General features: G+C 42.9%; 1 protein-coding gene across 1 annotated transcript; it reads left to right on the forward strand.

The window, feature by feature from the left end:
• The first annotated feature begins 2808 nt into the window (after positions 1 to 2808).
• Positions 2809 to 12388, forward strand: LOC136446498 (potassium voltage-gated channel subfamily A member 7-like). The gene is made up of 9 exons (XM_066444884.1): positions 2809 to 3163; positions 4260 to 4488; positions 5396 to 5506; positions 7081 to 7215; positions 8379 to 8509; positions 8713 to 8901; positions 9552 to 9657; positions 10127 to 10256; positions 11044 to 12388. Exons 2-9 carry the CDS (start codon positions 4343 to 4345, stop codon positions 11479 to 11481), a joined length of 1386 nt encoding a protein of 461 aa, XP_066300981.1. The 5' UTR covers positions 2809 to 3163; positions 4260 to 4342; the 3' UTR covers positions 11482 to 12388.
• The last annotated feature ends 58 nt before the right edge of the window (positions 12389 to 12446 follow it).

The following is a 12446-nucleotide window of genomic DNA, read 5'->3' on the forward strand; positions in this document are numbered from 1 at the left end:
TGAGGTCGCCGCCCTAGCGGAATGTGGGTGTATTACAGGTAGAGACAGGTAGATTTATCAATAGAGCGCGATATCAATATTTGCAGGCGTCCACACATCTGTATGAAAATAAAGTATTTTCATAGCAACAAATTAGAAAACTATATCGGAGGTTTTGGATACTATAAGCTTATGATATACGAGATATTCGTATTCTTATTAGATATCTATAATCATTATCATTATTTGATTTGATTTGATTTGAGAAAATTGTACTTATTGAAGACTTTATTAGCTATTAAGCTGCTAGCATTAATGAAAAATGGTCAGAAACGCGTATGAAAGGAATTCGTTTAGTGCTTTGCTTAGTGCTTGCGTACATATAAGTTGTAGACAGCTGAACAGGTAGATTTGTCAACATGGCCATATATAGTTATCATGAAGAAATCCATCTCAATCCATCTAACATTAACAAATAAACGTACTCTCAATCCTACCCAGTAATAAATGATCCTGTCGGTAAGAAATGAATCCCCTTTAAATTTGCTGCAATTTTTCAAACATTCTGTTAACAACTTCAGGTGAATCAGAATGGTAACGTTACAGTAGGCCACTGTGAAATGAAGCACAAAATAAGACAAAACTAGAGTTCCACGACCTCATACCTTCGCCAAATGAATTTAACCTTTATGACTGACGTATTTAGGAGTGTTTCTCATCAATCATAAATCATACCAGTTGATCCTCTTCACCCAAATAAGATAAGTTGTCCAAAGTATGAGCTTATCAAAGAAGGTTATGCTAACATTTATCATCAATTATGCAAATGGGGTCCTTATTAGTATAATTTGATTCAACGATGTTCACATTCACATAACTTTCAAATGCCACAAGTATGAAATTGCCATCATTTACCTGTATGTAATTATAGTAGTTTCTCATTAATTATGCAAATTGCGCCTACAATTGCATATTTTCTATCTATTAACATTCCTCTCTTCCTCAGTTACAAATGCCACATATTTAAATAGTCATATCATGGAACACAGCTGTTTTGAAAATTGTCTTATTAGTTATGCAAATTAGAATCTGATTTGCATAATTATATCCGATCATACAAAGCATCACGTAATCTATCTACATACCAAAAATCATGACCATCCATCAAGCCCATCTTGAGTTATAATATTTTCTCATTTATTATGCAAATGAGGTCCTCATTTGCATAGTTGATATCTATTAATATTTCTCTCCTCCTCAGTTACATATGTCACATGTTTGAGAGTGCTGTCATGGAATTTGGCGGATGTATAAACTTTCCTCATTAATTATGCAAATTAGATACTGATTTGCATAATAAGTATCTAATCATGTACATCATCACTCAGGCTATCTACTTGCCAAAATTCATGACCATCCATCAAGCCCTTCTTGAGTTATTCCCTTTCAAAGTCTGAAGCAAAACCTGCTCCTGCAGTTCCAAAAAAGCCGGTAGGCGGCCAAAACCTATACCACTTACTCTCTGTCCAACGAGCTATCTACCACTCAAAAATCAGGACCATAGCATGTCCAGAACACGAGATATCAAAACAGGAAGTTCTGCTGCAGTACCGTAACAAGCCGCTAGGGGACCCAAAATCTAATCATTTCCAAGTCTCATCAAGACCTACCCACCTACCAAATATCAACACAATCCATCCAAGCCTTCTCGAGTTATGCTGTTTGTTAAAAACACACAAACACACAAACGCTACCCTCTGGATAACCTTCTCCGAAGTTCTCGGCGAAGATAATGAATGTGCTGTATGAAACTTGCCAATTAATATTTTCATATATCTCGTGAGCCACCTCAGCATGATTACAAGAGCCGACAGACAAATAAATTTTGTACTGTGAGAACTAACGTACAATTAGAAAACAGCATATGATAAATGATAAAAATATGATTATTGCAAATTCCTGCCTGAAGGCTATTTGCAAGGTAACAGGAAAAAGACGGACAAACACGTGACTAGTCTAAATGCTAGACTCGAGTATGATAAGCACAAAAAATGTTGTGGTTCTAGGCTAAGTGTGCTGCTATATGTTGACTTGGTCATTATATGTAGACGTCAGCAGTTTGATGACGTAGCGGATTTCTATAGCGACAAATTAGAAAATTATGTCTGGACTTTGGAATATCTCACGAGTTAGATATATAGATATAATGTTTCACTGACGCAGGGACGGAGTACTTTCCTTGTTTCACACAATACAAGGGAGCGAATATAGCCAGAGTCCGCCCTCTGTTTTCATGTTGCAATTGATCTCTTACTTGGTAAGAGAAAAAGGAAAGGTAGTCCCTTAACCTTTTTGTAGGCCATAGGGGCAGTGGGTTGTCATCCACTGTGTCTAGGGCACGGTATTGGAAGGTGGAGCTCATCCCTCTCCTTCCACCGCCTTTTGCCTCCCCAACCGAAGTAAGATACCCATTTTTACACCTGGGTGGAGTGAGGAAAGTCGTGAAAAATGCCTTTCCCAAGGACATAATGTCTAGTTAGGAATGACAGGAATTGAACCAGTGACCCCTCGATCTCGTATCCGCTAGCCACGAATGACCACGAGTTACTTGAATGTTTACCAAATGTATGAGTTAGAATCAAGAGAATAATTTGGCGTGGCCTAACAAAACAAAACCAACTCCGAACAAATGGCCCCGCCGCGCCATTTTCGTGCCCGAATGCTCATTCATTATTAATGAACCTCGGTGTCAGCCATGAAAATTTAATACTGACCCGTTGTTAACCATAACACGCCTATTAATCGTTAATCTATAAGTAATAACGACTGTACAACATCTTTCTCTGAGCTCCCATAGTGTCCTCGCCACACAAGAAGCACCTGTGGATTTTTACGGTCAGGCGGGGTAGGACATTTTGGTAGTTCAAAACGGTATGTTCTCCATCGTTCCAACTTACGGATGACGGATACATACATCTGTCGAGAAGCAAGTGGGATGATACAAGACAACCTCGTGGATCTTAAGATAAAAGGATTTCCAAGACGGACTGTGCGTGGTAAAATTCCTGCTACTCAGCGTTGCTGCGAAACTGATCCTTGGAGTCGCGTACGCGTGCATGTGTTGACAACCAACAAAACGTTGCGGCTAGTACATTGTACGTACACAACTGCTCCTATCCATTAGGTGAGTGGATTTAGCAGAATTGAGAACAAAACATAGCCCCTCTTTTTCACATTTATCTTATTTCGTCGCTAGTCGGGTCGTATTGACAGTTATTTGTTTGGCATATTTGCCGGAGCACGCAAAAGCATCATTTCTTTTTGAATCGGCCCACAAGACAAACATTAGTATCAACCTTAATCACACACTGGTCTATATATCATTATATTCTATTACCCTTTGTTATTGTGTTAGGCTTTTTAAAAGGGATGGTGGTAGTTATTTTCATCACATTGGTGAACGTAGCGTCGGTTGCCTTTCTTGTGTAAGCGGATCATGCTCGAATGGAACACTCCGAAAGCAGGTTTAGTAGGGCTTGTCTTTGATACTGTTGCATAACGGAAATAATCCAGATACTAGGCCGCCATCCTGTCAACGGCCAAGGTAGCCAAATTTCAAAATCGCCAAAGAGTCGAGCGTATTTTTCGTCTGAAAAAAATCTATCCTAACATTATGGACGAGGCTCAGTGACATGTGGACATCGGCTGCTCCCTATTAATCGTGCAGTGACCAAGAGAAACCGGCTGTCGAGAATATCATTATAGAGCTTGTAGGCTCGTCGCCTGAGCTATTTTCAGCTTGAGTGACGGCCCTTACGCTGACGTTAAATTACGCTGAACCAACGCACGACACCCGAGAACGACCGGAAGCTCACAGACGCGCCTAGCTAAGGTGAAACGCCATTGACGGCGGCTGAGAAAGCCAATGTTTATCTTATAATAACAACGACCTTTCCGTTTGTTTCCCAACTGTGGGATATGCGTCGGTGGGGGAGGTAGACTGCGGGTGTTTTTATGTTACGTTGAAATGTCATCACGGCAACATATATATTCTTCGTTAGTAGTGTTTAACTTCTCTATACGGACACATACAGCTGGATATCAACTGTATACGGACGCAAACAAGTACATGTAGATACCTTTTGTATACGGACCCATACAAGTACATGTACATACATTTTGTATACGGACCCATACAAGAGCCATCGTCTGGGACCCATATGATACGATATACTTTTGTTTAGCATACGGATTCACACAAGTGTATCTATGCATTCTAGATACGGGACCATATAGGAGAATATAGGCCGCATACAAGCCTATACGGATCTTGTACGGATTTATTCCACCTTGAGGGAGGATCATGTTGTCTCGCGGACAGGGAGCTTCACGGAGCGGAGCGGCCAGCAGAGCTCGGCGGAGGTGGAGGGAAGAGAACCCGCCGGCCCCGCGGAGAAGCGCCCTGGTCGGTCCCGTGCAGAAAGTGGTGATCAACGTCAGCGGTCTCAGGTTGGTTATTAGTACCGTCTCCGTACTCTCCAAGCAGAGGTTAGGATCCGGCTTGCTTTGGACGTCTTTTTTGGTGTTTTTATTTTGTCATGTTTTCTTTTAAGGCTGATGGACAAAAAAGAGCATGGCAAAATAAAACGCCCGATAAAAACTCCTAAAAAGTCGTCCCAAACAAAGCGGAGCCAAACCTCTGCTTGGAAAGCGCGGCCTTTCCTACATCTGCTTAGAAATTAGTAACACACTCGTTTTGTACAGTGGAAGCTGCGTAAGACCATACTGTAAATATAAGGTTTGATCAATTCACAAAGGGAAGGACCCCTACTATTTTAGATAAGTGTGGTGGGTTCTTTTACTCTCCAAGCAGAGGTTGAATGGGCAGATCGTCACCGTTTTATCATATGCCGTTTTTGTTGTTGTCGCTAGCCGATTCTAACTGGGCTAGCGACAACAACAAAACGGCATATGATAAAACGGTGACGATCTGCCCATTCAACCTCTGCTTGGAGAGTATAGCTTTCCTTAAACACGGAGCCTCCGGCTTTACGCCCCATCCGTTAGGACGTCCTTACTTAGCGGAAGCTAGGTACTCATTTTCACCTGAGTGGTGTAAAGAAATCGGTGCAAAGTGCCTTTCTTAACGGCACAACGTCGAGTCTGTTAGAACCTTTAGATTCTAAGTGAACAACTCTAACCACAAGACTACCTTGCTCCATGGAGGTCTGGCTATCCTCAAACACGGGGCCTCTGGCTTAACGTTGGTGAAGCTAGGCACTCATTTGCACCTGAGTCGAGTAAGGAAATCGCTGTTAAGTGCCGTTCTTGACGGCACAAAGTCGGGCCTACTAGAACCTTAGTCAACCACTCTAACCACAAGACCACCTTACCTTCTTTGCCCTCCCCCCCCCAGGTTTGTGACCACCATGGCTACTCTAGAGACCTACCCCGACAGTCTGCTCGGAGACGAGCGCAGAAGAAAGTGGTACTACGATCCCAAGAAGACCGAATATTTCTTTGACAGGTAAGGGTTTGTCTCTACCAGACTCCATAGGTTGCTGAAAAAATAGTTGAAACGAGAGCTATCTACCACCCAAGAATTGTGACCCTAGCATATCTAAACAGGAGATATAAAAAACGGAAGTTCCGCTGCAGTACCTAGGGAAGCAGCTAGGGAGCCAAAAATCATTTCCAGTTTTTGTCACACTCTACATAACACCAAATATGAAACCAATCCACTCAGCCGTTCTTGAGTTATCTAGTTGGCCAACAGACAGACAGACAGGCAGACACAGGCAGACAGACAGACAACAGACAGACAGACAGGCAGACAGACAGACAGACAGACAGACAGACAGACAGACAGACAGACAGGCAGGCAGGCAGACAGACAGACAAGCGCTGCTGAAAATATAACTCAGCAATTACGCTCAGCAATTTGTAAAATTAGAAGTAGTGCCCATCCTCTTGAAATAGAGAGAGGGCGGTACAACTCCTCTGGAATATCATTCAGTAATTTGGCCAATTTGTACTATTTCCCCAGCAACATACGGAGTCTGGGATACTTTGTGGCATCCGTCGTACAATAGGTTTATTTTACGACAGAAAGTACTTTTTGAAGGTAACGGGTACGTAAGGGTCACACTAAAGGGTCGAATCGGATCTACGCCAGCGAATACTTCTTTGACAGATAATGGCATTGTGAGATTCGTTGTACCATAGGTTTTCGAGTTGAGTCTAGCCGGACATTTGTCCTACATTTCTGTCGTGGGACAGCTCTGTCCTTGCCTCGCCGAAAATGTTATAAAAGAAACATGTTTAAGAGCCCGGCGTAGAGCAGTCTTTGATAGGACATCCGTGTTTGACAAAATTAAAATCACTCACTAACCACAAAGAGTAGAATGGCCTTTTTTCTCTCTGGTCACCATTTCCAAAGAGTTCAGTACATATTAGTAGTTCATTGACCTCATACGACTAATGGCAAAATGTCACAGTAGTCAGCCATGTAAGGGATAGATTTTCACCGGTCCTTTGTTCTGTGTGTGTTTGTGTGTGGCAGTAAGTTTACATTGTGACCGCACCTGCATAATTCATGAGGGCAGGATTGGGACCACTAAGAGAAGATTGCATGTTGCTCTGCTGCTGTGGACACTGGCCACAACATACCGTACACTTCGTGCATAATTTATCATACAATGATTGCAGACCACTTACGATAATATCTGATGTCACATTAACACAATTCTAAAATTGCACACACATGTCGCTATTTCACTGGATCCGCGGCACGTTGGCGGCCTCGTTGTGACCAGACGATGTGAAATAGCGCTCAACGAATTTCATCGATAAAAAACTAACCTTTTTACGCTTTGTGCCTTTTGCAAGATGTTCCCATTAGTAAGGTCAAGGGTAACACAAATCCAATTTAGGACGCAGCGTTGCCGCCAACGTGCCGCGAGTCCAGTGATATAGGTAACCATGGAAAAGTCGCGCGGCTACAATATTCTATCAGCTACCTTCCTAAGGGAAGTAATGACACGGTTGTGGGTACAATTAAGAGAATTGCAAGATCCTAAGTTGCGCTTCTGTATCTGACAGACACCGTCCGAGTTTCGAGGCCATCCTGCAGTACTACCAGACGGGCGGGATGCTGCAGAGGCCCGAGGAGGTCCCCGCAGAGGTCTTCCTGGACGAGCTGGAGTTTTACGACATCGGGGAAGAAACCTTGAGAAGGTAAACACACTCACTCACTCACACACTCACTCACTCACTCACTCACTCACTCACTCACTCATTCACACACGCTCACTCACTCACTCACCCACTCACTCACTCACTCACTCACTCACTCACTCACTCACTCACTCACTCACTCACTCACTCACTCACTCACTCACTCACTCACTCACTCAGAGTAGCACGAATGACACGTATGTTGACGTTTTAGAACCTTTACCGACCTTTTACTTTAGAAAGGGCGCATATGCGTAGGTGTCTAAGTAAGCCTCATCGTCCTATAGACGTGGGCGCCTGTTTTAGAGCCACTTGCAAGGAACAGTATATCACTCGTACATCGCGAAAACAAAAACAGACTTGCATGGATAACTCCATATGTAAACCACACAGAGCATCGCCTGCTCTTTCAAGTGTTAAACGTGCTTATACTTTGTATGTATATATTAGATCTATGTGTATTTACTTCTGTGTGTGCAAAGTTGCACAAAATCTTACGAAAGTCAGTGTACTTCAGTCGTAACAACGACAGTACCGTGCAACACACGCCTTAGGTTCCTGATGCACAATATAGATGGCATTTACATGGACGGAGTTTCAGGAGTCATCCAATAGAATCTTATAATATATGTTATCAATTATTATTTGAAAAGTACTCGTTGTTTATATTCATTATATATACCATTATCTTTTAATTCACGAAATAGTAGTGATCTAAAAAAATAGCTGATGAATTTGACGAGGAAGACCTCGAACAAGACACCACGTTTTTTGTGAGTTACTTATGTTTTGTATATTGCTTTTCGTTCGTTCTTTCATATCTTTGTTGTGCCAAGGACGTACAGCAAGTTCCCTTGCTGTTTCATTCAGTAGAAGGGTATTTTTCTACAGGGTGGCGTTGCTAGCCCTTCCCCTTTGACGTGCTTGAGGCACCTCAACACCTTCGAACAAGGGACCCCCATTTTACGTCCCTTCCGAAAGAAGGTGCAGCCCCAACCGAGATGTCCTGACCCCAGGATTGAACCGGGGTCTCCAACTTACCAACCAATTGGAACCATGGGCTCAATTAACTGTGAGACTGTAACAAGTTGACCCACATGCGCCACATATTGCTTTTACAACGTACAGATAAATGACATCAGGTGATTTCCCGTTTTCCCCAGGTACCGAGAAGAGGAGGGGATGGAGCTCCCTCCTCCGGAAATCCTGCCGCCGCCGGAAGACGAGAGGCTGAAGAAAATCTGGCTCCTCTTCAACGACCCGAAGTCCTCAATCCTGGCCAAGATTGTTACAAGTGCGTTTGTCTTTTATGATATTCAATTTGATACACCTACAACATATTTCGATATGATATCTGATGACTGCGGCTGCCGGGCTATTATTGGGCCCGTCCGGGACCCCGAATCATTTTAACTCGGCCTTAAAATCAACGCGGGAATAAGTCAACAACACTAACCACTTCGCGTTTGACCTGCTTTATACCTTCTACCATCCCAGGTATCTGTGTGATCATGATACTGATGAGTGTGTTGGTGACGTGTATGGAGACCATGCCGGAAGTGCAAGAGTGGCTGCACACCCCCGTCAACGCCAGCGGTGGGACCGTCCACCTTCCGGTCACACGGAACCCGTTCTTCGTGGCGGAGACGATCTACGTGTCCTGGTTCACTCTGGAGCTGGTTTTAGGTATGACGCAATAGTTCGTACCCACGTGGCTATGACGTATATATTGTCCTCCATGTTTGATGGTTAAACCCGGAAGATGTCGATGGCAGGTGACAAAACTCACGTGACCATGACGTTAGTATTGTCCGCCATTTTGGGTGGTAAACCTAGAAGACAGCAGATGACGAAATTCACGTGACTATGACGTATTGTCCGCCATCTTTGATGGTTAAACCGTGACGATGTCTGATAAAACTGAATCTGCATATATAATTACTAACTGCAGCCTTGTAATAGTTTGTAAGAAATATAACGTCTGTAGACTGCTAGATTCTTACTTTTAGGTATGACGCAATAGGTGTTTGCAATCACGTGATTATGACGTATGTAGTGTCCACCATGATGGATGGTTAAACCGTTAAACTTCGGATGTCTGATAAATTTGGAAGTGTATAAGTAATCACAATCAAATTATTACACATTGGCCTTTTAGTAATGTGCTAGACTTTGACTAATCAACTTTCTCACAGTGTCTTTCTCACAGTGTTTACGTATTTCAAAAGTCGAATTCGAAAGTATGTTTGAAAAGTCGAATTCGAACATTGTAATTAGTCGGTGAAAGTAGTTAAGTGTTATTTTGAGTGTTGTGTATTTCTATCTTGTTCCATCAGGATTTGTGACCTGCTCGGACCGGTGCAGGTTCGTCAAGGATTACGTGAACGTCTTGGATTTCATCGGGATCGTTCTCTACTTCGCGGAGCTGGGACTCGAACTGACGTGCGTCTTTATCTATCTATCTGATAAAAACATCCTCTCATTCTAGGTCATCTGTTTGTATATTTCAAATAACGACTCCGACGTACTGGCTAGCCAGTTTACAGTTTGTCAGGCTGTAGGGGCCTTGATTTGTAAATCTGCTGATAGATGGCAACGCTTATACATTATTGCTTCTCTATTCAAACAAGTACTACAATTTATGATTACCTTACAGTTTCAATGTACCAAGAGCTCTTATTCTATATAAGGCAATGCCTGTGTATTCTTTGAATGAAAAAAAGTTCTACATAACTTTCGTACTGTTTGTCTTCTTTAGTTGTTCATAGGCAAAAATAAGTGACGTTCAACAGTTGATCATAACATTGAAAGCGACCAGAGTATGATCTCGAATCAACCTTCTTTTTTTCGTACCGTAGGATTTGAACAAAATCTAAGAATATTCTTCTTTTTCTTTTTAACCCCCATACAGTTCTTCACACCCTACGGATCAGATAAACCGGATCGTGAACGCCATGTGGATCGCGCGGCTGGTCCGGATGCTGCGGATCGTCAAAGTCACCCGGTACTCCGGCGACATGCAGCTCTTCTGGAAAGCGATGGTAGGTCTACCACCGTGCAGGTGCGCACCTAGCGGTTCAAATCGCTGATGCAGGTGGTACATAATCTGTGTTACTGTCCAAGGTTCTGATTAACAAAGGTATGTCCACTGCTCTACTACTGTGTAGAAGAGCATCTAGCGGGCTATGCCGTTGCTACAGGCTATGGTGCAACATAAACAGTCTTACTATCCAATGTGCGGATTGACAACAGTATGCCCACCGCTCGACCACTGTGTAGGTGCGCACCTAGCGGTTTATGTCATTAATGCAGGTGGTGCAGGGTAAGTTGCGTTGCTGTCCAGGGTGCTGATTAGTATATCCGCCACATTGCATTGGAACGTTATGTGTCATTTCTGAGGAGAACGGATAGCGTTTTAGGGCAGCAATGCAACAGATGCGTATCACTTATGCTTGATTGTAGGTAGTGCCTCTCTCTCTTGACCTGGAGGTTGGGAGTTCGAGTCCTGGCTATTGTCGATCAACTAACATACACGCTACTGGAAAGGGTCACAGTCCTCTGGACGGGACGTTAAGCCACTGTTTATTGTACGTTGTCGAAAAGAGCTAGTGCAGTGTGTCCAGTACAGCGAACCTACATGTACTATACATAACATACGTCTTTCCTTGCACGACCAAGGTTCATGATTCAATGTGAGTTCACAAGATAGCAATTACTAAACCAACTGGATAGATTTTAGAAACGGTCAGACGTTTATAGTAGCATCCAGTACCTTTCGTCAGTGACAATGAGAGCTCAGTTTCACCTTCAGTTTTTCTGTTGTTCCAGACCAACAGCATGACTGCGATCATCCTGTTCTTCTTCATGACAACAGTGTTGATGGTGTTGTTCTCCTGTGTGGTATACTTCACGGAGTTAGACGATCCGGACACCAAATTCACCAGCATCCCCGAAACCTTCTGGTGGGCGATCGTGACCATGATCAACATCGGGTATGGGGACTACTACCCCCGTACGATTGTCGGAAAGATCGTCGGCTCAATCGCCGCCATTGCCGGTATCGTAGCTCTCTGTTTGGGGATACCGGAGTTCATGGAGTGTTACATTCATCTATACGAGGCTGCGAGGTACCACAAGAGGTATTCACAACGGAAGAACTTCGACATGGCTTCGTCTAAGTTCGGCGCGCTCGGAAGCTCGAAGTCGCGACGACGCAACTTGAGCAGGAATCGGGACAAGAACAGGACGTTTAAACTAGTTCTGTAAGAACAACCGATGGACGAAATGTTTTTAGCTTTTGTGATTTTCTTGTTTTAATCATTATTGTGAATTTCTCGTTGATTCTATCTGATGCCCACTGGCTATCGAAAGGCAACAGGCATGCATATAGCGGGAAGTTCAAGACAGGAAATGAGATTCTGGGACCTTTGACCTAACTTCCTGTGAGTGCCCCATGAGTGCCTAGCATGCTGAAACCTGCCTACAGTGACGCTGTTTTCCCCTTTACTTTCTGTTACTGCACTGTACTGTACTGTACTGTACTGTATTCAAATTACAACGGATACGCGACGGATTACAACGGACACACCGAAAACAGAGCCTCCGCAAACGGAGGTAACAAAATGACAATGTAAGAGACGGGGAGACAAACTAGTCGAACACCTGGGGGAGTCTAGATCTTGACTGAGAGAACTTGAGCCAGTCAAACGAGAGATTCCTCCTTCAAGAATGAACTTGAGTAGGCCAAGTGAGCGATTCCTCCTACTGGAGTGAACTTCACCCTGGGACGAATGAATGAATCATATCATAAAGAACAACCAATTTGGATGATCTTCATCGTAATCTATCGATAGTCGTTGAGTTTAAATCTATCCATAATCGATGAGCTTAAGTTGAAATTTGCGCTACATATCTACATATTTCATTCTTCTCGATGGAAAAGGGTATAGTCAGCAATCTAATCAATATACATGTATCATAAACAGCAACTAATATAGGAAACGGTGTTTAGTTAGGTGTGATATATATATATTTGACTTAGACAGCTGTACAAAGTTTATAAAACAAAGTGGAAAATAAATTTTGGACACAAGTACCTGTATATGTATAATTGTTAAAAAGTTGTAATATCTGGTGTATAAAATACCGTTTTACAAGGTATGCAAATATATTGGCTTATCAAAAGTATATAGGACGTTGTGTATTTCACATCACATAGACAAGATATGCTA

This window comes from Branchiostoma lanceolatum, chromosome 12, assembly GCF_035083965.1.
Source record: "Branchiostoma lanceolatum isolate klBraLanc5 chromosome 12, klBraLanc5.hap2, whole genome shotgun sequence".
In the NCBI taxonomy this organism is placed as follows: domain Eukaryota; kingdom Metazoa; phylum Chordata; class Leptocardii; order Amphioxiformes; family Branchiostomatidae; genus Branchiostoma; species Branchiostoma lanceolatum.